Source organism: Pteropus medius, unplaced genomic scaffold, assembly GCF_902729225.1.
Source record: "Pteropus medius unplaced genomic scaffold, Ma_sr-lr_union100, whole genome shotgun sequence".
NCBI lineage: Eukaryota > Metazoa > Chordata > Mammalia > Chiroptera > Pteropodidae > Pteropus > Pteropus medius.
Window position 1 is genome coordinate 27,372,586 of NW_024342471.1, and position 25,733 is coordinate 27,398,318.

A 25,733-nucleotide genomic window follows, 5' to 3' on the forward strand; every position below is an offset into this window, starting at 1 on the left:
GGTCCCGGGCCGCGGCTCGAGGCTTTGTCCCACCAGAGAACAGGACGCCCACCGGCAGGCTGAGCCAGCCCCCTGCCACGCTCCCGCTGCCCGCTAGCTCAGCGCCGGCACAGGACTGGCTGTGAACGCAGCTGGGGACGAGCCAGCCAGGCTGTGGGGACGCCGCCTGCCCTAGACAGACCCTCTCAGGGCATGGCGAGCTGACAGTGTCCATGTGGACCTGGAGAATCTTGATGTGGTGGGGTCTGGGGTGTGACAGGGACACCTAAGGGCCAGGCTGGTCGGCTTTCGGGGAGACACAGCTGGCAGTCCTTTTCGAGGGAACCTGGGACAGGTTGGACACCGACATGCCCTCCAGTCTTCCTTCCCCAGGCGCTGCCCTGGACACCGAGGGCCCTGGAGTAGCAGGGATGCAGGCGAGGCGGCCTGCAGGCGACACTGGATGGAGCTCGCCGTGCGCGGCAGGACAGCGACCAACCCGCCAGACAGACCCGCCAGACAGACCCAGGTGCTGTTGCGGCCTCTGCTCCCCGGCACCCGTGGAATCCCCAGCCCTCTCCGCTGCCTGGTCACACTGAGGGGACAGCCATTGTCACTGCAACACCTCCCGGGGCATCACCCGCCCATCGCTTTACAAACCAGGAAGCACTCAGGGAGCCCAGACGTCACACGCATGTGATAAAGTAGCAAACGCAGGGACCAACGCTCGAGTGTAACACACTCTCCAAAATGAGGGTGCAGGGCCACCTGAGCGGTGACAATGCAGTCACCTGCAGACCACTCGCCAGGTGGAGGGCACGCAGCCACACGTGCAGGACTCGTGTCTCGTGTCCGTCACCTTCCTGGTGTCCCCGCCAGGGAACGTGCACGAGGCAAACTCCTGGGGTGACACCGATGCCCTGGGCCTCTCTCTACTTGTCACGACTCTGCGGTGTACACTTCAGGTCCGTGCACCTGTTTGCAAACTGTACCCAAGGGAGCCACCTGACGACACACAGGCCCAGTCCTCCAGGCAGCTGGCGGTGCCGGGGTCTGGGGGCCGGTGCAAGATGCTCCCGGCCGCGCCCCTCCGACTCAGCCACACGCCTGGAGAGGCGCGCGGGAAGGCGCTGGGGAAGCGGGCGGCAGTGGGTCTTCAGGTCCCTCCGTTCAGCAGACTAACGAGGGGTGGGCAAGGCTACGACTCACGGTCGCAGGGACCCTCGGCTCCCTGCAGCAGACACATGTGGGATTGAGGCCGGGGACCCCTTAAACCGCTCCGCAGTTAGACACCGTCAGGTGAGGAAGAATGAAGTGACATCAGACTTGCTCAACAGGTGTTGTTTATTAAGGCTCGTGCTCTCCCAGAGGAAGTCGCCGACGGCCGTGACCCGTCCAGGCAGTGACAGTGCAGACGGGGAGCTGTGCACACACGTCTGAACGGCACGGGGGCTCAGGGGGCCCTCCAGAGTGGAGTCTCAGGAGGGTCTGCTCCCTCCGCGGGGAGCCCCACCATGGACGGGCGCGCAGGCAGACGTGGAACCACCGTCACGCTCCAGCTCCAGGGGACGGCGACTGTCCTTGGTCCCTCATTCCACAAAACACGGCAGCAAACTCAGGTCCTGAAAGGTTTTTTTGCTCTTTTTACCCAATCGACAGGAAAGATTCGGACGCACAGTGAAGCCTGCAGTGGCAGCACCGTACCCTGCGACCCGCTGTCGGCCTCCCCTCGAGCTCAGCACCACGGGCACGGAAACGAACACAGCCCTGGGGCTCCCGAGTGACAGGAACGAGTGACACGCACACACCGAGGCATCCGGACACGCCGGGTCCCGCCGTCACCCCACCAGAGTGGCCACTCCGGGGGTGCGAGACTGCAGAAGGGACGGGCCCCTCAAACGCGGAAACCACAACGCATCCCTCTGCCCAGCAAAGACCCACGGGCGCAGAAGCATCGCAGAGGTGGCCGACAGCGAGAACCGCAAACCAGCCCGACGCGGGGCGGGGCCCGCTGTCTTCGCCACCATGACGAGAAGTGTTTCACCAAGACACACCACGTGACACGACTCAGGGTCACCGGGAAGCACCGAAGGCTGAGGGGTGACGTACCGTGTAACGTGAGTGCAAACGTAAGAATGAGAACGTAATTTCTGCCAAAATAAAAAACAATCTTTGGGGCGTGTGTTCGTTCTTGTTTGTTTTTAAAGATACTTGTAACTCGCATTAGGTCAATCTGACCGATAAACTGGTGAAGACCACCCTCCTTTATTAGTGAGTTCTGTAACGCGACAACACATAGAAAAATGCAGGTGGACGCAGGCCCCCGGCAAAAGTGAGCAGGGAGGACGTGAGGACGCGGTGCGCCGGCCCGCACGACAAGCCAGCGGCCGACGCCAGGACAGCACCAAGCGCACGGGTCCTCAGACGCGAGACCACGACGGAACCGGCTTCTGCTCACTGCTTGTTCCGATTCTGCCGTTCCTGCCGAGAGAGAAACGAGAGCTCAGCACACGGACTGGACGTGCACAGCCCCTCAGAACCGCGGCCACGGGCCGGGACCCGTGCACCCGCTGGACCACCCACGCCCAGCCAGGCTGGCACCCGGCACTTGCCTCCACCTGGCCCGTGCATCCCCACCTACGAGGAGCCAGCTCGCCCAGGAGGTGACAGCCCGTGGCTCCCAGCTGGGCCTGCTCCTCTTAGTGGGGCTCTGCACGCTGCTGCTGCCACACTCAGCTGGGGCTGCGGGGACAGCACGGAGGGCGGAGCACACGTCTCAGCACCAGGGCGCTTCCTCCGTCCCACCAGTGTGAAGCTACAAAGGGCACCGGGTGATGACAGGACTCCCAGCACACGGGGTCACCTGACACTTGAGGGACGAGACAAAGCGAACCCCGCCTCTTGCTAAAACGACTGACTGCGTCTTGGGCCTGACAAATAGCAAGACACAGATCTGGCCCCACGCCCTGCTCCTCGCCCCATCCCTGAAGAAGAGAGCCCGCGGGAGCCGGCTCTGGCCGGGTGAGCGAGCCTGAGCCTGAACTTGGCGCCCCCGGGCAGAACCCTGGCACCGCCCACCTCTGCCAGGCTCTGCGGCCGGAGCGCCCGTGATGACAGGACGGCGGTGGGAGCCCCACAGGCCTCCCGGGGAGCAGCCTGCCCTGCTCGCTCCTCAGCCCGCCTTCCTGGCTCCTGCCACACCGGTCCAGTGGGGGACAGGACTCTCCAGCTGAACTCTCGCCGTGCTGTCGACGTGCCTGGACGAGTGACTGCAGGTCGGAGCCCGCGCACCCCCAGACCCGCTGACGACGCAGCTGCAGGGTCCGGCCTCCTGAGGGCACCTGTGCGTGTCAACTGGAGCCCAGGACAGGACAGGACAGGACAACAGGCCTGCCCAGCGTCCTCGACCTCTCACTTAGAGCTGGGTCTGTTCTGAGGTGTCCTGAGCACCTCCCTGCCATGCGAACCGCCCGGGGGGCCGCCTGCCAGACCCCACCCGGTGGACCCTCCCGCAAGCCGGGTTCCCGCCTCCAGCTCCGGGGTGAACTGGCGACCATGACGCAGAGCACCCTGGCAGGAGGCTCTGGGGCCAGTCCACGTCGCACAGCGAGTTCGAGTGGTCTGAGACGCAAGGGGACAGCAGCCACTCAGGGCCCCTGCCTGTCGCGCCCAGCAGCACGGAGACGCGTGAGCCTGGCGAGGCAGCGGTCTGTCCCGCACACCCCTCTCCGGGCACTCCGGCAGGATGCCCAGTGAGGCGTCACAGGAAGGTGACGGGGGGCACCCATTTGCTGATATGCTGGTAGAATTTCAAGTGCCTGTTGAGCCGGCTGCGGGAACAGCTCGAAGCCACGTGCCTGACCACAGGCTGTCCCCTCCCGAGACCCGGTCCCCAACGGGCATAGGCATCTAAGGGGCTGGCCCCACGCAGGTTTCAGGAGACGAGGCCCCTGAAACTAACCGGGTGAGGGGCAGAGGTTTGCCCCAGCTCATCACACCTTAGGGACCCAGTGAGCACTGTCCGAGCGCCAAGTACCACGGCATTTACCATGAATACACACACGGCCATGGTCCCAGGGGACAAAGGACCTCAAGCTGCATGACCAACATGCTGTCTGCCCCTGCAAACTCCGCAGGCGTACCTGCTTCAGGTATTCCATGCCACACCTGAGAGCTGAAACAGAGTCTCAGCAGCTGGACAGACGTGACGAGCACAGACGGAAACGTCTGCAAACCCGAGCTGTGACAGTGCATGTGACTTACGACTGCTGCCACTAAGTGCTCTCTCGAGGCCCGTCTACGTGCCTCCCTGCTAAAGACGCTTGATGCTCACAGGTGCAGTGTTTCTCCGAACAGAGAACCGGAGAAGGGGTGAAGACCCATCTACGGTCAACTGATGTTTCAGAAAAGGATGTTTTAAAAACAGAATAAAACCTAGGAAGAAGTCTCAGGGCAAACTCTCAAACTAAGCAGCTTCTCGAGCGTGTGGCACTGTCCCCCTTCCCCGGTGTCTGAGCCAGCCCGGGGCAGCTGGGCCTGCGCTCTCTGGAGCAGGCTGCACGCGGGCAGGCGGGGCATGCAGGCTCTGGGGTGCCCTGTGCACACCAGACCGGCCGGACAGCGGCTGTAGACTGCCTGTGTCCCCTGCCCCCGCCACCCTACTAATGACAGAGCGAGGTCAGCTTCTCCAAAGCTGCGGGACAGGGCTTTGAGAGGAAAAATAAGCAACAAGCTGCAGAGCAGAGCTGCCCCGGAGCGGAGAACGTGCTCCTGCCCCGGGGAAGACCAGGAAGGCTGTCCTAGGATGATGCCGACCCACAAGAAAAAGACGTGCGTTTCCCTCCAGCCCCTCACAGCAGGGTCTGCACTGTGGGCCCGTCACTGTTTCTCAGAGGGAGGACGGGTCAGCAGGTGTGCGGTGACGCTGCTCCAACGGCACCACGGGGGTCTCCAGAGCTGGGGGAGCCCCCGCCGCCCGCCCCACCGACTCACCTTGCGCGCCCCCTCCTCCTCCTCCTGGCGCTTCTCGTAGTGGGAGAAGTCGTCGAAGATGGAGGTCGTGTGCTTGTAGGAGGCGATGATCTTGAGCACTTGCTTCGCCTTCTCCAAGGGCACCTCCTGGGTGTCGCGGGAGTTGGTGACGGGCTTGTAGTCATTGTTCTCCAGCCGGATGTGCCGCAGCTGGTTGTTGGGCACGTCCTTGACAAAGATCCACTTGACGTCGAACTTGCCCTTCCACTTGTCCTGAGACCAGACCCCCGCGCTCGTGCCGTAGTCCACCGGCGACTTCATCTCGGCCACCCCGCAGAAGTGGCCGCTGCCGTTGACGCTGAAGAGCAGGTAGACGGGCCCCCGGCTGCCGATGGAGCGGAAGGCGCCGTCTAGGCGCTTGTTGCCGTGCTCCGTGCTGCACCAGATGGAGTACTTGATGGAGCGGTGCACGTCGTCCTCCGAGTAGCTTTTGATGATGAACACGCGGCCGCTCCGGAGGTTCCAGTCGAACTCCTTGGGGTTGTAGCTGTGGGCGGCCTTCAGTTTCTCCAGAACGGGGTGCGAGTCCACGCTCGGGGCAGAGCTGGGCAGGGCGCTTCCGGGAGAGTGACCGTCACCCCCGGTCCCGGCGCCCGGCCCGAGCGCTGCACTCCGGCTGCGTGGGGCCACCCAGCGCGTCTGGGGCGGCTGCGGAGGGCTCTGCTGCTGCACTTGGGCCGAGGGCGGGGCCTGAGCAGGCAGGGGCGGCACGGCCGGCGGGGGCGCTGGGGCAGACTGGGGCGCTGGGGCCTTGGGCACAGGCCCCTTGTTATCCCAGGTGCCGATGTCCATGTTATGCTTTATGGGGGGAGGGGGCAGTGCGCCCCGACGACAGGCCCGCCCTTGGCTTTCATTTTCGGTTGTGGCTTTGCCGGCTTGCTGGCGATGGCGGCCCACGAAGTCGCCTTCGAAACGGGCATGCTGACGTTCGTCCCAGCGTTGCCAGTGAGCACACCGGTCATGGCCACGCTGCTGACAACCGAGCCCACCGTCTTGACTGCGGAGGCAGTGACGTCGCCGACCTTCAGGCCCACCAGGCCCTGCTCCAGGCCGCTCACCCCTGGGGCCTTGCTGAGGCTGTCACTGGCGAAGCCGGCCTGCCCGTCCACAACAGAGCCACCCAGGGAGCTCGGAGGGTAGGCGTAGCTGCCCCCGTAAGCCGAACCCTGGGCCTGCTGCCCCTGTGCCCCGCCCGCCCCCCAGGCGGAGAAGGGAGGGCTTTCTGGGAAGAAGCTGAGCCTGTGCTGGTAGATGCTGCTCCCCAGGCCCCCAGGCTGCCCGAACACGGCATCGTGCATAAAATGGTGGTCCCCGTTGCTGAGCTGTCCATAGGTGGTGAGGTAGGGGACAGGGGGGTCCCCTCCAGTGGACCACGGCGCCTCGCTGAGAGAGTAAGGGAATCCGATGGACGGCGGGTAATAGCTGGGCAGGTAGGGGTCGGCCATGGACGGGTAGCTGTTACTCTGCAGAAACAACAGGTGACAAGTTTAGGGGACACCTACTCAAGTGCAGGCTGGGGAGCAGTAAGACTGGACAGCAGCGCCAGCATCCTGCCAGGGACGTGGACCTCATCAGCACAGAGCCAGTGCAGAGGTCGTGGGGGATGCAGCCAGAGGCTGTCTCCACACGCACAGCGCCCCCTGCAGTGGTCTGGACACAAGTTCAGTGACCAAGCTCAGCCCGACAGCCATCCACTCTACCTCAAGGAGCCCACGCGAGGCCCCAGCCTGGCCGGCCGGTGGTGACGCCTGGCGGGCGCTGACAGCGTGGGCAGCTCGGCGGAAGTGAGAACAGCTCCCGCAGTGCAGGGAGATGCTCCTGACAGCAGGCGGGGCGCCTGGCCACAGATGGGTCCCACGGACAGGCTCCGAGCGACCCCTCCACCCTTGGCCCATAGGACCCTTTGTGCCCCCACCCGTCACGGCCACTTTGGATGCTCCTCGCACATGAGGCAAGAGTGGTCAGGCCACCTCCAGTCCCAGTGCCGCCTGGGCTCACCAGTGGGTCGGACGGCACGAGGCCCTGCGGCCCGGCTCTGCCGCCCACAGCAAGCGCCCTGTGTGTGGCGTGGGCCAGGGCCAGAACGTGGCTGGACCACGAGGTAGCAGGGCTTCAACTGAGGGGCTCCAACAAGATGCCCGGGCGCACGTGAAACTGAGTCAGTGGGCCCGGGGGTGCCCGCCGGAGAGGCTCACTAGGGGTTTGGCCACCGAGGCGGGAATGGAGACGGCGTCGCAGAGTGCTCACTGCGGGCTGAGCGGAAAGGCCGCGAGAACGAGAGTCGAGAGTCGGGCCGACGCCGAGCCCTCCCACCCATGACGCCAACTTCCGATTCCTTAATAGGCCCCCACCCGCCCCCACCCCTCCAAAAACAAGAAGGTTCCTACGGAGAGCGTCGGCTAGAAGCCTCCCATGCCAATCCGTCTTCAGGAGACAGGGCCCACCGCCTGGCCCCAGGGTGGCTGGAGTCCCGGGTGTGGCCTGCAGCCCTGGACCCAAGGTGGGAGATTCAGGGGTGGGATGGGGGGGTGAACACCAGACAAGCAGCTCAGCTGCACTGGGAAGGGGGTCGGGGGGGTCTCTGGGCCCCCCAGAGGGCCCTGTGGAAAACAGGCCGGTCCCACAACACATCCCAGCCCGATATGTGACACAGTGACCATGGTGAAGCAGCCACCTGGTTGCCATCTCCACGGCCACCTCCTGCCTCCCCGTCCCACCCTGGGGTTCTTGGGCTCAGGGGTCAGAATTCCTTCCTGTGGCTGCTCCCCCTGCCCCGGACTGTTCCAAGGCCACCTTTAAGATGCAACAGTCACCGCTTCCCGTGACAAAGCCCGCGGTCTTGGGGAGTGAGGAGCAGAGTGCGGGCGCCCGCAGGGTTCCGTCTGCACGTGGCTTGAGCTGCCTGAAAGGGTTTCGGTGGCTCCAGTCACTGTACCGTCAGCCCCTCCTCAGCGCGCCTCATCTGCCCTGGACTCTCCGAGCAATCTGTCCTGTGGGCGGGTGGGAGACGGGAGGGGGAGGGGGATGGCAGCCCCGGGCCTGAGCCTCTGACCAGGGTGCGGACACACAGCAGGACAATGTGACAGTCGTTCAGCTGGGTACACTCTCCTGGCCATGCCACATAACAGCAACGCAAACCCCTCACCCACGAGGGCCTCCCTCCAGTCCTGGCTGCCCTACACGTGAGCTTCAACCACGGAAGGCCCCTCGACACCCATCTGAGATGTCACTGCTCAGCAGACACCTGGCATCCCGGTCACACGACGCCCCTGGGCAGACAGGCAGCTCTCAGCTCCTGGCAGCCAGGACTGGACATGCCGGGAAAGGCAGAGCCCCTGCCGGCATCGCCTGAGCCCTCTGTGTCCAGCCAGGGGTCAGACCACGGCAGGGATCTGTCCCCATCGTCTGTCCAGTGCACGTCACTGTGAGGTACGCACCAGTAAAGGTGCAGCTTCTGGAAAACTCATGACACTGCCTGGACCACAGCTCTCTCTAGAACGTCCCAACTCACGCGAGAGGCACCGAGGAGCCTGAGTCCCAGACGGAGCAGCCGTGCTTGGCAAGCGGCTGCAGTCCACTGGGGCCGCCCCGTGCTGCCAAGTCCAGGGCCCCTGGGCACAGGCCTCGGGGGGCAGACCGGCACAGGCGGGAGCGGGCCCTGTCCAAGCCCTGCCCGGCCGAGGCTGCGCGGCAGACTGTGGCCGTGAGCAGCGACCGGTGCCGTGAGCCCAGCGCCCGTTACCGGGCCTTGTTGGCGGCCCGTTTCCTACTGCCCCTGCTGCGCTTCCTCTAAGATTCTAGAAGTAAAAGGAACCTGGAGATGCCACCTGCGAGCTGCGGGGATGACCACGGCCTCCTGCCTCGCCGCCGGCCTGTCCGCAGTGGGCAGGGCCCGAACCCGCGGGAAGCACGCGCTGTGAAGCTGGCCGCACTCAGTGTGCACCGGGCTGCAGCCCGCCAGCCAGCACTGCAACGCCCAGCACCGGCTCCCAGACAGGACGGGACACGACGCGCCGACCCACGCACGCCTCGGGGGGCCCGCGTGACACCGAACGAACTCTCCCCTCGATCGACCGGCACCTCGCTGTGACCATGGAAGTGCGTTTACCAGGACACGGTGCATGCAACGAAAGTCCCCAGCTGCTCTAAGCGCAGTGACGCCTCTGAGCAGGTGTCTCGTTCTGGAAGGAACGGACCACGCAGGTGAGACCACGCCCGTCACTGGTGCTTTCACAGCGAGACTGCTAACTGCAGCCTCTGCTGCAGCTCAGGTCACACCCAGTGAGACCTCCAGGCACAGTCTCCTGACGTCAGGGAAGACAGCCCAAGTGCTGGACTCTGAGGGTGCATCCTGGTGGCTAAAAAAAACGGTGAACATGAGGACATCCGAACAAGACAAACTTCGAACAGTGATCAGCATCCCCACGTTACTCTCTCTGGAAAACCAAGCGGTAAAACGCAGCAAAGTGATGACCCTACCATAGACCTGAGTTTTTCGTACTTACTAAAACTTAACCACATTAAAGACACTGTCCTTCTGAACAACCAGAACCGTTTAAAGTTGAGACATGTGCTTCCTATACCCGCTTTTCTGAGAAAAGAAGAAATTCTGAGATTACTCAAGAGTTTTCAGTTTCACAAACAATAAAGTGGCTCAGCCGCTAGTGGCCAAGGGCAGGGACTTGGGGGGAGCAACAGACCCTTCAGACGCAGAAGGGGACAGACATTTCTGTAGAAAGTCCAGAAGCGTTCACTTAAAAACGGCGGGGCGGGGGGGAAGAAAGCACGAATAAATTACTTAAAAACATCCAGAGCAACTATGGAAACAGGGACAGTGACGCAGACCCCGGGAAACCAGCTGAGCTCCGGCCCGCGCGCCACTCACTCCTCTTGTGCTTGACGCTGCAAAAGCAGCCCCCACCCCGCCCCCGGCAGGGCAGGCACCGAGGCACACGCCACCTCAAGGGCGCCGCCTGAGCGACTGGCTCAAGAGGAAGGGTGCTGAGATCCCAGTGGTCCTGTGAGCTGACGCTCAGGTGACAAGCCTCTGCTGTGAGCCACCATCATTGTTTTAGGGACCTCGGAGTGTTCGACGCGGCAAGAAGCCCACGCCAGGCCGACCCCTCCAGGGCCCGGGCCCTCGTGTGGAGGACGCACCCTGGCGAGGCCTCCGTCTGGCCTGGCTTTGTGCCGCTGGGTGAACAAAACCACCTCAAAGTGACGGAACGCTGGGTGACAGCTGACGGAAGCATCTGAGGCCAGACAGAAGCTTCTCGCACAGAGAGCAAAGAGGAACGTGTTTCAGCTCCGGCACAGAGCACGGCAGCGGAGACACCACACGCGCGGCGCTGGAGAGAGAGGCCGCGCCCAGCCCACACTGCCCGCAGCTCCCAGAGCCACGGCTGCAGACCCAGTGGCCCTGCTCTGCACGGAGCTCCACCTCCTGTCACCGGACACGGTGACCGGCGCGGCTCTCCCCCAGACAGCTACGGCACGGGCTGGCACAGTTCCCCGTGGGCCGCGTGGAGCTCCACACGGGAGTCACGGCCTCCCTAGGAAAGCGAACGTCCCCTCTGCGCTTGGGAGACACCTGACTGCCAGAGAGAGACGAAGTTCTCTGCTCTTCCTTCCTGTCCCTGTCAGGGAGGACTGGCACACCAGAGTGCTCCCAGTGGGGCCACAGGTGCCCTGGCTGCCCCTCGTGCCCGTACCACCCGGCCCCACCTGCACGCACCGAGGGACTCCCCGGGGTCGCTGCAGCGTCCCCCAGGCACGGGGAGCCAGGAGGACAGTGCAGCTCCGTCAGGGTCCCCTCCTCCCCTGGCCTCCCCACCTGTCATTTCCAAACCACAGACTAATCTGATCTCAAGTCACAGGAGGGGACCCAGAGCGCTAGGTCGGGGTGTCCGGGTGACAGTCCCATGCCAGTGCACTACAAGTCAGCATGCCCCACCAAAAACCAGGCAGGCTGTGAGCATCCCCCAAGTCACCCTGGGAGCTAAGGCTTCAGAGAGCAAGAGCACGCAGCCTCCGGCGGGCCCTGCGGACATCTGGCCAAAAAGGAAACGCAGCACAAGCCATGGGTCCGTCGGCACCGTCACTGCAGTGGCAGCCACAGATGCATGTGTGCAAGGGACACGTCCTCATCAAACTGTGCCTTCACGTGTGCGCAGCCTGCCACATGCCAACACCACCTCCAAGAGCAGGGAGCACAGCGACAGACCGTGAGGCTCCTCCCCGGCCATGCGGCTCTCCCCTTCCCTCCCCCGCAGCCGGGCAGGCTGGGCACCCTGGCACATTCTCACCTCTAGTCACAGCCGAAGCACAGCGGGGACTCCCCTAACAGGAATCTGCCAGCAGAGCCCAAATCGAGAGCAGCGACGGGCCGCCCAGGCCTGACTGCAGGGGCAGCTCCGTGCCATGGCCCTGGGAGCGAGCCATGACAAGCGCAGGGACAAGCGCAGAGACGCGAGGGGCCGGCCAGGGCCTCTCCGCTCTCGCCCACAAAGCGAGGGCCCTGCCGCGCGCTCTGCCTCCCACCCTCGACGGCGGCGTCTCTGGAGAACATGCTCCCACTGGAGCTGGGCTCACTCCCATGTGAGTGCTGACGGCCACCTCGCAAGAAGTGAGCTTCCGGCATGACAGGGGAAGGGGCTGGTCTCAGGGTGATCACCGCGGCTTCGCTGCAGGGCTGGCTGCAGGGCTGGCTCCACGCGGCCCCCCCAGGGCAACTGCACCCACCGCACTGACACCAGAAACCACTGTTCCGTTTTCAGAGACCCTGCCGAGTGACGTGAAGGCTCCTGCCTCCCAGAACACACTTCAAGTGAAGCAGCACCCCCTTCAGTTAAAACCAGTGCACACCGCTGCCACACCATTCAAGTCACCTGCGGGAAAAAAGACGGTCAACGACACAGGCCCACTTTACTTCTCGCCATCCGTGCCCCTGGTGGACTCATCGCTGAGGCCAGCTGGCTCTGCCCTGTGGCACCGTGCCCTGCCTGGCAGTGGGCCAGAGCCTCAGGGACCCTCCACTGGTGACCTGCCGAGCACAGCAGGAAGGAGGACAGATAAGGCCAAAGACACTTTAGAGAAGGGCAGCTTTTCAGGAGCGGGCTGCTTCCAGCCCAGAGCAGGGGAGGCGAGGCCTGCCTTGATTTCAAAGCGAACCAGCAGTGTGTCCAGGGCGCGCTACGCTTAAACCCGCTCCAACCAGCCTGGTCAGGGCAAGTCGGCCCCCCAGGGGACACATGCCGAGACTCTTTTGACTGTCACACTGGGAGGCAGTTACTAAAGGCCAGGGAGGCTGCTTAACATCCTACAGCACACAAAACAAAGACAATTTCAGTCCAAGGGGCCCGCAGTGCCAAGGCTGAGGAACCCTGCAATACCCGGGAAGATCGTGCGGCCGCGGCTCCAGGCCTCCCGTGCAGCACCGGATGCCATTCCCCAGCAACTCTGTGCGGACTGACCACGGTCTGTTGCCCAGGAAACAGGCAGCGGGCGAGCCACCTGAGGAAGCGTCACAAGGTCAAGCAGCGGAGGAGTTAGGATTCGACCTCGAGGTGGGAGTTGCGCTTCAGAGCCAGGTTCTTAGCAGCTCTCCTAGACCACAACTCCGCTCGTCCAGAGCTACAAGCAACTCATCAGAAAACGTCCCGGAACTGCTCGCACCTCCACTCTGTCGGGGGCAGTGAGTGCCTCACTGAGCCACCGACACTGAGGCCCCCGCTCAGGAAGTGCCCGTGTTTCCTCCGGAGAGAAAGCCAGCGGCACGGCACCCGGGCCACGCTCCATGCACAGCTAGTCTTCAGAGCGAGTCTTTGTTGGCAAGCTTCCCGCTATTTCTAGTACTTTACAGTCTGCTTCTTTGTTGGTTAAGATCACATCAGAAACGTGACAGCAAAGGTGGATCATAAAGTTCACTCAAAACTGATATAAAAACACTCACCTGATTTGACTGTCCAGAAAGGTAGGGCTCAAAGTCATTGTCATGAACTGTATCCTTCTGATGCAAAGAACCATTTTGTACTAGGACAAACAGCACAAACAAATACTACGTTTGAATTTTTAAGAATTACTTTAAAGCATAGAAATTAAACATACTAAAGTCTATACCCATTTCTAGTGGAAATTGCTTTTACTTAAGAATAAACACAACCAGTACGGAACTGACTCTTACACAGTTAATTAGGAATGACAACACAGAACTTACAATAACTAATGCTACACTTTTTGAGAAAGATTTCACAAATTGATAGACGTTTACAAAATAGAGGTCCAGACAAAATAAGGCGAGGACCTCGTGAGCGGGTTTTGGTAAAGGCGAAGTGGTCCAGGGTATACGTGTGCCAGACGTGGTACTTCCAGAAGCCCAACTCCCCATGTGGAGAGTGGACCAGGCGGCTCGGACAGGGTAGCCGGGAAAGGACGGGGCTGAGAGCCGCTCCTGACTCACTGCTATCTGGCTCTCTGCTAACTGTCCGCTGTCACGATGCTGGGCCAGGAGAGCAAGGGAGAGGTAACCAGAGTGCGGGGCCTCGTCCAACCTTAAAACACGAGGTACCATATTTGGTTATACCCGAGCGACACACGCTGGTTGAAAACGGTCTTCCAAGTAAACACGAAGTGTCACTTACGGGTTCTCACAAGAGTTTGTTTTGGGGTTTACCCCAAGCTAGGATATCATGAGAGAAGACGAGGGCCTCAGGAGACAAGGGCTGTGACTGGTGGGGTTTCCAGTCAGCTCACAGGGCCCGGCAGGTGCTGACCCCGCAGCCGGCCCCTCCCACCCAGGGCGCACAGGCGGAGTCATGGTCCCTGCGCCTCCCCGCCTTCCTCATCCAAAACGACCGCGCTGCCGTTATTCTAACCACCCACTTCTCCAAAAGTTCCCGACCTGTCAAATCTCCCCAAATGCTTTATCTCCCCAAAGCTGTGGAGGAAAAGCTTCCTGTCTGAAAGCTGCTCCCTAGACATTCGGCGCCCACATGGCCCGCTACTCCTCAGCGACCGCCTGCTTCGTCCTCCACGCCGGGGCCCACAGACCGCCCCACCTGCGCTCACCTTTATTATCTTGTCCTTTTGTTCTCTGCACCGTCGCAGGCCCGGACGTGCGAGCGGACAAACCCGGAGGAAAGGGAAATACAAAGTTATTTACCAGAACCCCTCCCAGGCCGGCGGCGCGCTCCGGCGTGAACGAGCCCCGCGGCCACACGCACCCCTCCCCCGGGCCCGACCCCGCGACCCCGACCCCGCGACCGCGGTCCCAACCACGTGACCCCGGCCCCCCGCCGCCAACCGCGCGACCCCGGCCCGGCCCGCTACCTGGGGATCCACGCTGGTGGCCGACATGCTTCATGAACAGGCGGCGCGGCGCGGGGCCGGGGCGCCCGCCGGCTAGGGCCTCCCGCGAGGCCGGGCCTGTCACCCGCGCTCTCGCTGGCCCCGGACCGTCGCCTCCTTCCCGGGCGCCGGCCGGGCGGCGGCGGCGGCTCCTGGGCGCGCGGGCCGCGGCGCAGGACGTCGAGCAGGGACGGGGCGCACGGATGAGGGGCCGACTCCAATGGCGGCAGCGGCGGCGGCGGAACCGGCAGCGGCAGCAGCGGCGGCGGCGGCGGCGACGGCGGGGTCGGAGCTGCGCGACGTCAGCGCGAGCGGGGCAGGCCGGGAGCGCCGCCGGGCCGCCACGCGCCGCGCCTGCGCGCCGCTGCCCGACGGGACGGATCTCGCGCCCGGGTCCCAGCCTCGCGCGTCGGGGGCGGGGCCTGCGCGGGGGCGGGGCGAGCCTGGGAAGTCACGTGGGCCGTAGCCGAGCGATGCTGCCTCCCAGCGGCGCGTGCGGGGTTAGGTTGCAGGCCGCGGGGATGCGAAGAGAAGCCAACGAGTGCGGCCACCGACCTAAAGCCACTTACGTGGGCTGGAGTCCATTCTACCCTGCGCTCGCCCCGAACGCCCTACCGTCCTCCCTCGGAGGGGTCTGGGTTCCCGAGGGGGGTCCCCTGAGATTTGTCTGTGACCTCGCCTTCTGCAGCAGCTGTCCCCTGGGGGCGCTGCTTTGCGAGCACTCTCTTCGATCTCCAATGGGCTCTCCGGTTTATCGCCAGTTTTCGTGTTAGATTCTTGAGCCCGATTTCACTGCAGGAAGGAAGAGAGAGTTGAGCCCTGTGCCCTAGTCCGGCGCTGCAAGGGGCCTTTCGGCCTGTATTCAAGGGTGGACAGGACTTCCTGGCTCCAACTTCCTTCAGGGAGCCCAGTTCTCATTCCCCACTCAGGCCCGCCCCACGCAGGGTCTCCAGCCTGGACGCCCCGCCCAGTTCCGGGGCCCCTGTACTGGCTACTCCACCATGGCTCCCTTTCTGGCTCTGGCAAATGTAATGTCCTCAGGAGGCACTGAACTGGGTGCTGTCCTGGAATGCTGGCTCAGGGTGGGGTGTCCAGCAGGCCGGCATCACAGGAGCAGTCCTCAAAGCAGGGCCTGGGCAGATGCCAGCAGGCAGGCGATACGCTAAGCAGGAAGGGTGGGGGCTGCTGGGATCACAGTGGGATCCCAAGACAGGCCCAGAGCCAGCCCTGCACTGTAGAGACAGGATGGCTGGTACTACACGACATCTCACAGCTGTGGGAGGAGCTGCGGGCGGCATAGGTCGGCCACGCAGGAGGACCGCTGCTCCGATCTACTCATCACTGGGTCTCTCTGGGACCCTGCCTGGCCTACAGGTGGGAACAGCAGGCTGGGCACAGGCTAAAAGGGACATCCGATGCCCCAAAGATGAGTCTGGGTCCAGTGGGACTTTGATACCCTTGGGCCATGGGCAGCTCATGCCAAGGTGGCTTGGGGGTGGATATAAAAATGAATGGCACACATCCAGAGAGGCGGCAGACACAGGAAAACACCTGAGGATGGGAAGAGGGGGTGACAGTGAGATCGCTGAGGGGCAGAGCGCCTGGCGCTGTCCTGCCCCTAACGTCCGTCTCTGGGGTGAGGGAGCGACACCCTGGGCAGTCCTCCCAAGTCCAGAGCAGCAGGTTCCTGTGTCCCAGGGCCAGGAGAATCCTGGTGGTCAGAGACTCGACGGTCAGCCCTCTCGGAGGCCCTGCCCCTCTCTCCCCCATTGATGGAGCTCGGGCAGGTGGTCACGAGCCCTCATGAGTCCTTCGCCCTCCTGTGCTCCCTCGTCCTCCGTCGTAGGAGGAATGACCCCCCACTTTCAGGATTAATGTAAGCAGTAAATGACACAGGCACACCCTTGGCATCCGGCCAGGCCCACAGACACTAGCTGTTACCTGCCGTCTTCACCCAGAAATGCCCAAGCAGGCCATGCTGGCCTTGGGGGAGTGGCCGCTATAACGAAGTATCACAAACTGAGTGGCTTAAAACACCAGAGATTTATTCTCTCCCAGTTCTGGGGGCCAGAACCCCAAATCAGCATCACTGGGCTGAAAACCAGGTGTTGGCAGGGCCACCCTCCCTCCAGAGGCTCCTGGGGAGGGTCCTTCCTGCCCCTTCCAGCTTCTCGCGACCCCCTAGCACCCTTAGTGTTCCTTGGCTCTTTGCCTTCTTGTCACATGACCTTTTCCTGTTGTTGGATTCAGGGCCTGTCCTGGTCCAGTGTGACTTCTTCTTAACTTCATTCTCTCTGCAAAGGCCCTGTTTTCACGGTCACAGGTGCACGAATTTGGGGGGACACTATTTAGCCCAGCACAAGAATCGCAGGTGATATCACCTGGAAAATTTGGAGGACAGCATCCAGGGGCTGAGCTGGGTTCCAGGCGCCATGTGGAAGGGCCGGCCCCGAAACCAGAGGACAGATGAGGGGTCGCGAGGCCGTTGGCCAGGGAAGGGGCCAGCAGGGCCCAATAGCCACCACTGGGGCCTGCCCCATCCGCCACCCCTCCAGCTGGGAAACCTGGCAGAGCTCCATGCTGACCATGGCCAGGGAGGAGAGCAAAGGCCACCCAGAGCAGGGGGCAGTGTAGGTCTCAGCCTGCAGGCAGTGTAGGGGCCCCAAAGCAAGTCCCCCAAAGCAGGGACTATGTGAGCCCAGCTCGGGAGGCCGAGGCCCCCAGGCCAGCCTCACGGAGAAGCCCTTTCTTCTGCTGCCTGACAACCCGGGAAGGACAGTCCCACGGAGTCTGGAGTTCAGCTTCCCACGACTGCAGAGGGCCGCTGTCATGGTCTCGCCCCCGCATCCCAGCTCCTCCAGGACGAGGAGGCCCGGCCCTGCAGGCAGGGAGCAGAGCAGCTCCTGGCACAGGGAGGGGATGTGGGGACCTTAAATGACACTGAGTAGCTCAGGCTTTGGAAGAGCACGGGAACCTCTGGGGCAGGGTGGCCCGGGTCTGGGGTCTGTGCTGGGACCAGCAGGCTCCCCCTACTGCCTGGGACACCACTCCACTCCGCTCTCCATCTGACTCTGCTCATCCTTTTGGCCTCAGGGACAAGCTGAGTCTATGCAGGCGTGTCAGAGGCTAGAGAGCCCACCCATCCTGGGCCCTCCACTCTCAGGCAGGCGCCCCCTCCCCGCCACACCCCCGCCATACCCAGCTGGAAGGGGATTTTTTCTAAACATTGTCAGCGTTAAAGAGGTCTGACTTTCTCTTTATCTCAAAGGCATAGAGTCATGTGGAGAAAAACCTCACCTCTGGTCTCCAAGGTACAAGGGCCATGGCAGAAAGCACACGCTCCGCCCCCAGGCCCACTCCTGAGGGAGCTGGGATTCTCCCTGCCCTGCGCCCCACCGCGTGTGTGTGAGTCTGTCTGTCCATCCCTGACACGTGTGCACACCTGTGCAAGGACACCTAGAGAGAGGTCCCTCACGTGAGACCACTGGATCGAAGGCCACTCACATCAGCCCCCTACAAGATGCTCTGTCTGGCAGGTTGCCAGCAAAGGAGGCTGTGCTGACGCCTTCATCAGAGCTGGGGGTGGGCTGATGGCCTGAGTTCAGATGACCACCTGGCTGGAGGAACCGCCCCCTCAGGTGTTGGCTCGCTCAACAGCTGGCTGCTGTGCGTCTGCAAACAAAGACGCCCATGCACCCCAGGGTGCTGAAGGTACCTCTGCGGAATCTGCCACTCCCTGCTCACCTCCTCAGCTGAACTCCGGGCTCCACCCTAATCAGCATCTTCCTTCCAGGAGCCCCCTCCTCTGTGGAGCCGCTTCACCCCCCGCCAAACATGCTCCCCTCCTGGGGCTCCCCTGCCCCCAAAGTGACCTCGGGGCTCCCCTGCCCCCATATGACCTCGGGGCTCCCTTTTCTCCCCTCACGTGACCTTGGGGCTCCCCCTGTCCTCCGTGTGACCTTGACATGCTTCCTGTGACACTCAGCACTTCAGTGTTGAAACCCCTTCTCTTTCAATGCCCACTCGGTCTTTCATTCAGTGGTGTCAAGTAAGCGCCTACTGCCTGTGCTATGCTGCTGTGCGCGCATGCGAGCCCTGGGGTACAGCAGGTCCCCGCCCTGCAGATCCCCCGATGGGAGATGCTGTGAGCGCATGCGGGGTGCCGGGGGTTCAGCTGGTCCTTGCCCTGCAGAACCCCTAGGGGGGGTATCTGGGTGCGCATGCGGGGTCCCTGCCCTGTAGACCTCCGGAGGGATGGCTCAGCTTGATCAGCACTCACTGAGCACCTGCTGTGTGCCGGGAACGGGCAGGCATGGGGACAGAATGAACCAGATACTGTCCTCTGACCAGAGAGGAGAAAGAAAGAGTATAAACAGGTCCCCTCGGATCACAGCCGAGGGGAAGCCAGGAGGCGTGCCGGCCTGGCCTGGCCTCAGGAAGGATGAGTTGGCACCAGCGAGGACCTGGAGCCAGGGCACAGAGGTGGTTGTCCCCACTGGAAGGACAGCTCCTCGTAGCCCAGGCCATGCCTGTGTGTCCACTGCTGAGTGCAGTGCCTGGAAGACAGCTCGGTGGTGCATGTGGGAGGCGTGTGATCTAAATCCGGTCTAGTGCGTTAGAGGTGCTTCTGGGTTCCCGGAGCAACTAAGCCACCCACAGGTTAAGGAGCTTGCCCACGCCACGCAGCTAATCTGTGGCCGGCTGGAGAACTTAAAGCAGTGCCCGGCAGCCTGCCTTGTTCGTGGAGGGCACCCCAGGCTCTGCCTGCTCTGCATGGCTTGCCCGAGGGCCTGGCAGCCCCGGTCAGCCCCTCGCTGCCCCTCCAGCAGCTGTGCCTGCGCTGTCCTAACTCCACTTTCTAAGGCACCTACCGCTTCTGTACGAAGAGCCGTCATCTGTCCCCAAGATGGCACCAGGTGGTCTGGAGCCTGGAGGTCTTACAGCGTGGAAGCAGGATGTGGACACGCCTGCTGGTGGCCGGTGGCCGGTGTGCAGCACAATAGGGTGGCTTGCAGCCCTATCCCGGCTCAGGTGGTGTGGACCTTGGCTCCTACTGAGAAAGTGCCCTGCACAGGCACCTCACCTGGCAGCCGGGGGCCTGCAGGGTAGAAGGTGGGCCTTGCCGCCGCCTCCTGCTCCCTCACTCTGGCCCTGTCCTGATATTTACTATTTGTTCTGTGATGTCACGCTCCCTCAGGTGGAGCGCAGACCCCCCAGCCCACCTCGATGACTCTGTGCCCACGCCCAGACAGACACCTGCTGAGGCAAAGGTGGCAGTGGTCACTGGCCGAGCACGTGGGCAGCTGCAAATGAGTCCTGGGGGGTGCAGGGAGCCCCAAGCACCTCGCACATGCTCCATTGTCCCACTGAATGTCGCTTTATGAAACACAAATGCAAAGAAGAAGCATCCGGAAAGTCAAGCTGAGGACCGCAGAGCCTCAGGCCCCGAGCCGTCTGAGTGTCACCGGCGCACCTCGAGGCCGGTCCTGGGTTGAGGAACCCAGGACACTGTGAGAACTCTCCACCAGAGGTTCACGAAGGTGGGGGACCACAGACGATGAGGGTGGGGGGCAGCAGACTGAGGAAGGGCCAACGCGATAACAGCAAGGGCCACAGGTGTGGGGGTGGCCTCGATAGCGGCCCAGGTGCCTGGGAGGGCGGGCAGGGGGGCAGGAATGAGGGAGAGGCTCAGAGCGGGGGTTGGGGGGATGGGGGGAGGGCCTGGTTCCCTCTGGCTCCCCTCTTCCCGGCCTGAGGCGAAAACCACCCACAGTCCTACAGAGGCCCCGCCCCACCCACCGGGCCAGGGAGGTCTCCTGGGCTCAGAGCAGGAGAGAGTCCAGGAGGACCCAGCTGTCCACCAGACACCCCTACATCCTCATGCTGCCCATGTCGTCCCTGTGGGGGGGGTCACATGTCTCTCCCAGGGTCACTAACTACTCAGTTCAGACCACCTGGAATCTTCTGCTTCCAGAGGCTGCCCGGCATCAGGCACGAGAATTCCCCTCTGACGACAACGCCACCGCCTGCAGCACCCCCCTCCAAGGACCCAGAGCCACTGTCAGCCCTGCTGCCCTGGGAGGGGTCTCTGGGTTCTGGCCTCTCCCCCTTGTCCCGAGAGATACTGCCTGTCCCTGGGGCCTAGAGGGAGACTGCGGCCCCCACCTCCCCAGCCCCACCGCCAGCCCCTGCCTGGAGCCCCATGACACAGCCGCTGCACAGAGCGCGTGATGCTGGCTGCCGCACTGGCCCCTTCCACAAAGCAGGGCCCCCTGGCCACTCCCCAGCCTGGGGCATTCGGGGGGCAGGACGGTGCCTGTCCTCATCTCTCAGCTGTTTGTGGCCAAGGCCACCGCTGCCCCCAGGCAGGGCCCCAGGCTCAGAAGCCCTGAGGCAGGCCGGCTGGGTGCATTCCGGGACTGGCTGGCCAGGGGCCTCGTTGCTGCAGCGGGCCTGGGCAGGGCGGGTGTCTCCTCCATGGGGCCTGAGGACGTGGCCAAGTGCTGGTGCTGTGGCCCAAAGCTGAGCTGCTGGGCAGCTGGAGGCAGCCCCACGCAGGGACACTGCGGACCCCACCCTCTGTGCGGCCAGGTCCTGGGCCAGGATGCCGGCAGCACTCTGTCCTGGGGTGGTCAGGACCACCCGGACGGGCAGATCCTAGGCCAGCTCCATCCGCTGGTGGAGGAGGAGGAGGGGGCCGGGGCCGCCCCACCTGCAGGGCCGGCCCTCCCGGAGATGGGCTCCGAGGAGCTGCGGCTGGCCTCCTTTTACGATTGGCCGCTGACTGCTGTGGTACGGCCTGAGCTGCTGGCTGCCGCCGGCTTCTTCCACACCGGTGAGTCCTGGAGGCCTGGGGGTCATTCAAGGCCCTTCTGGACTGAGGGTTTCCCTTCTCCGTGGAGCCCATGCCCCCAGCAGGGAGGGGCCCGGCCCGATGAAGATGGGCGGGGGTCCTGCAGCCCTGGAGTCTTCTGGGCATGTGCTCCATACTGTGATGAGTGACCCTGGAGAGGATCCAGCATGGCACAGGACGGTTGGACCCTGGGGGGGTGATCAGTGCGAGCTGGCGGGAGGAACATTTCTGTGGCCCTGGGGATCCGGGGACGGGCTCTCAGGGGTCTGGGGGTGGGACGTGCCTGCAGTAGCCGCCACCCGCAGTCTGTGCCAGGAAACAAATCTGTGGATGGTGAGGGGTGAGGCAGAGGCGAGGACCATCGGGGGATGGACAGAAGCAGGGCCTCCAGGCAGCGGGGCCCCCATGCAGACGGAGCCCCCATGCAGACGGAGCCCCCATGCAGCGGGGCCCCCATGCAGCGGGGCCCCCATGCAGACGGAGCCCCCATGCAGACGGAGCCCCCATGCAGCGGGGCCCCCATGCAGACGGAGGCGTGAGCCTGGAGCCTCCCCCCCCGTTACTGGGAATCATCCTGGGGAGGCGGCTCCTGTGTAGAAGTGTCAGGGCGGCTTCTGTCCCCCAAAGCTTAAAGGTGACAGGATGCTCCAGGCCCCCAACCCCACCGCCGGCCTGTGAGCAATGTGACTGCCCACCCTGCTCCTCCTGATAACGTCCTCAGGCCTGGCTAGCACCCAGGCGTTGCTGTTCCCATTCTGCCTTTGAGAAGACTGGGGTGCACGTGAAACTCGGGGAGAACACAGGGCAAGGGGGCTGCAGAGGCCAGTGGGAGCCCCCCAGCCTCTTGGGAGACCTCAGAGAGCCCCTGCCCCTTAAGAAAAGGCCACCTGGGAGCCCCCCATTTGTTTCCAGTCTGGGGGACACGCTGGCCCTGTGGGAGCGGCCGGATATGGGCAGGGCAGCATCTTTGCTCCCCCCAGGCCGACAGGACAAAGTGAGGTGCTTCTTCTGCTACGGGGGTCTGCAGAGCTGGGAGCAAGGGGACGACCCCTGGACCGAGCACGCCAAGTGGTTCCCCAGGTAAGGGCCTCCCGACTCCACGGTCTGCGACGTCGCGTCTCGGGGGTGGGGGCCCCTGGAAACGGCACGTTTGCACGTTCTTCCTTGGTGCTCGGCGGAGGCTGCTTCCCAAACAGCCAGCTCAGCAAGTGCCCTGTGCACTGTGGCCAGCAGGGGCAGGGCCGGGACCCGGCCCAGGGCCTTCTTGGCACTTAAACTTGGCAGCCAAGAAGGGGGTCCCCACAGCCCGAGCCCACCGCCCCTGGGGCTTCTAAACTCACTTTCTTCAGGTGTGAATTTCTGCTCCAGACAAAAGGAAGGGACTTTGTCTGCAGCGTCCAGGAGTCTTGCTGCCACCTGCTCGGCTCCTGGGTGAGTCCCGCCTCTCCTTGGGGCTGTGGGGGACAGGTGGCAAGGGTCCCCACCCCCGCTCCTCCATCTCGAGGGCACAGAGGTTCTCTTGCTCCTTCTAGGATCCATGGGGAGAACTGGACGACACCACGGCTGCCACCCCCCCCAGTGCCGCCAGCCCCGCGGCCCCCACGGGTGAGCATGGCTCGTGGCCTGTGGGTCGTGCTCTGCCCCTCGGGCTTCTGCAGCCTGCACTGTGGCCCAGGCCTTGCGTGTCCCTGATGCTGGATCACAGGGAGAGCGGGCAGAGGGGCCTGGTGTGAGGGTGCTGCCTGGGCTTGCTTCACGGGCCCTGCCTGGCACCACATGTGTGTCCAGGGCTCCAGGGGAGGCCAAAGCTGTCCCCTGCCATGCGGACATGGCCGGCCCTGGGGTGGGTGATGGGAGCATGGTGGGGAGAGGCTCTGCGCACCAGGTGGCGTCTGCTGGGGTGGCCACCAGCCACAGCCCAGGAGCCGACCTGGCTGCAGTCACAAGCCCACGGCAGAGCCAGCTGTGCTGAGCTCTGCTCTCCAAGCCTGGGGCTTGTGGGGCAGGAGGCCGAGAGGCCCCGGGGGCTCCAGGGCCCAGATCCCACCTCTTCTATCCAACTCCAGAGCAGGTAACTGAGCCGCAGGCCCTGAGTTATCAGGTGGGGACGGCGCCAAGTCCATCTGGGGTTACACAGGGTCCGTGGGATGCTGGGAGCAGCTCTTGGCATCTGCGGGGGCTACATCCTGGTGGCTTTGCTGATCATGTACTGCTTTCTCTGAGCAGTGGCCCCTCCAAGAGCATGGCCCCCTCAGACACTGGCAGAGAGGCCCTGATGGCCTCAAAGGCCTCTCGTATTGAGGTGGCCCTGGTGACTGGCCACAGTGGCAGGCCGTCAGTCCCTCTCCCATGACCCCCAGGCCCAGGCTCCTCCCTGCCCTTGGTCCAGCCCCCGTCACGCTGCCTTGCAGATGCCAGGGCTGGCCAGGAGCGGCCTGAGTGGAGCCAGTGCCCAGCAGTGCGGGCTGAGCTCTCGACGCACCTCAGGTGGACCCAGGGGCAGTTCTGTTGGCTGCTGCCAGCTATTATACCTGCATCGCAGCTGGTCCCAGCCTGCTGCAGGACAGGGCTGGGTGGCGGGGGCAGAGGCACCCCCATTCTGTGGACACGGCCCGCCTGCCACCTTGCTCCTGCTCATCATTTCTGGGCACAGCCTCCCACGTTCCCATAGTGCCTGGCACACAGTCCCCCACGCCCCACAGTGTCCGGCACACAGCCCCCCACGGCCCCGCAGCACTGGCAGGCACACAGCGTGCATGGCCGCTGCAGGAGTGCTGGACGGGCAGGGCCCCCCTGGAGTGCACTGTGGGATAAACAGTGGCAGGGAGCGTGGGCTGGTCCTGCCCTCCCCAGACGGGTTGGATCTCTCCCTGGCCAGCCCTGCCTCTGCGCCCAGCCGCACCTTCCCCTGGGGGCCTAGGTCTCAAATCTACTCCCGACTGCCCACAGCTGCCGGCCCCCCAGGCCCTGAGCTGCCCACGCACAGAGGAGAGACCCAGTCAGAGGGCGCCAGGGAGCCAGGTGAGGGTAGGACCCACCTGGGGGCGGGGCCAGCTCTTCCGCACCCTGGGGTGCGCGAGGTGGGCGATCCTCTGGTTGATGCTGGACACTTCGGTGTGTCCCCAGCCCGCCTCCCCCACCGACCCAGGGCAGAGGGCGGAGGTCAGGGTGTGGGGAGGTGTCACAGGCCTGCTCCCTAGAGGAGCCAGCGGGAGCCTGTGGGTCTTTGAGTCCAGGGGCCCGGGACACAGAGGAGCAGCTGCAGCGCCTGCAGGAAGAGCGGACCTGCAAGGTGTGCCTGGACCGCGCCGTGTCCATCGTCTTCGTGCCCTGCGGCCACCTGGTGTGTGCCGAGTGCGCGCCCAACCTGCAGCTGTGCCCTATCTGCAGGGCTCCCATCCGCAGCTGCGTGCGCACCTTCCTGTCCTAGGCCAGGTGAGGGTGCCTTCCCGTCCCGGGCCAGGTGAGTGAGCCTTTCGGTCCTAGGCCAGGTGACGGTTGGGTCACAGAGCCACCAGCAGGCAGGTCCCGGCCTGGCCCGGTGTGGGGCTTCTGGTTCAGGCCTCGGAGACGGCAGACGTGCCTGGACAGTGCCCCCAGGCATGTTGACACCGCACTCCTGACGCTGGGGCTGACGCAGTGCTGTAGGGACTAGGACAGGCAGTGGCAGCACTTCCTCCGTCCCGTACCGCCCAGCCCCGCACACCTCCTGATCAAGCCCATTGCCTTCCCTTCTCGCTGGGGCACCCTGAGGCCACTCCATGCCCCTTGTCACACTGCGCCAAGCCCACTGGGCACATCAGGGCCTTAGTCCTCCCTGTGGCTGGGGGCAGCACCTCCCGTCCAGCTGGGCACGCAGGGCTGCAGCCAGGCCGGGGGGAGGATGGCCTTGGAGGTGTGTGGAGAGTACATGGTGCCATTATGAAGGGCCCAGGACCCCGGATGGAGCCTCTGCCTGGGAGCCCGGCTGGAGGAAATGCGCAGTGGTGGGGTGTGTGTGTGGAGGGCGGGGGAGGCTTGATTGTCATTAAAGGGGGGCAGGAGCCTGGGCTTCTCAGGGTTCTCAAAGCCTGTATGCCCTGAGATCACCCCGAGAATCTTCCAGGACAGAATGGCAGGGGAGGGAGGCCCCTGGACGAGCTGATGGGGAGCTGCTGACTCACCTTCTCCTTCCCTAGGCGCCGTGAGTGTGGCCTCCGCGTGGGCACTCTGCCCACCTCGGCCTGTCCCCTGGACCACGCAGCAGGCCTGCTGAGGACGGCTGAGCCGCTGTCCAGCACCGACTGCCCGATTCCGACCGGCAGCCCAGGGTGGAAGGCGGAGCTGCGGGGGCTTTGTGTGGAGTGGGGTGGTGGTTTTACATAAGTCTGGATGCTTTCGAGGATTCACAATAAAGAGATGGGTTTCCTCTGGCCGTGTTGCTGCAGGACAGCCAGCCCCCTCCCCACCACCCTGCCCCCCGAAGCGCCGTTCCCGCCCTCCCCACCTCTCCTCACGGTGGCTGCCTCTCAGGGAAGGTGGCTTG

The 25,733-nt window shown here is 63.8% G+C and overlaps 2 protein-coding genes across 2 annotated transcripts; one reads left to right on the forward strand and one right to left on the reverse strand.

Annotated features, from left to right (window-relative positions):
* Positions 1-1,305: 1,305 nt before the first annotated feature.
* Positions 1,306-14,578, reverse strand: YTHDF1 (YTH N6-methyladenosine RNA binding protein F1). The gene is given in 6 exon segments (XM_039864778.1): positions 1,306-2,460; positions 4,972-5,834; positions 5,837-6,473; positions 12,962-13,041; positions 14,077-14,101; positions 14,338-14,578. Coding segments are annotated over 6 exon segments (1,659 nt in total). The 5' UTR covers positions 14,365-14,578; the 3' UTR covers positions 1,306-2,433.
* Positions 14,579-20,472: 5,894 nt separating this feature from the next.
* BIRC7 (baculoviral IAP repeat containing 7) lies at positions 20,473-24,686 on the forward strand. Its single transcript, XM_039864916.1, is given in 8 exon segments — positions 20,473-21,190; positions 22,189-22,288; positions 22,558-22,639; positions 22,741-22,813; positions 23,215-23,279; positions 23,620-24,235; positions 24,396-24,438; positions 24,440-24,686. Coding segments are annotated over 8 exon segments (1,536 nt in total). The 5' UTR covers positions 20,473-20,832; the 3' UTR covers positions 24,639-24,686.
* The last annotated feature ends 1,047 nt before the right edge of the window (positions 24,687-25,733 follow it).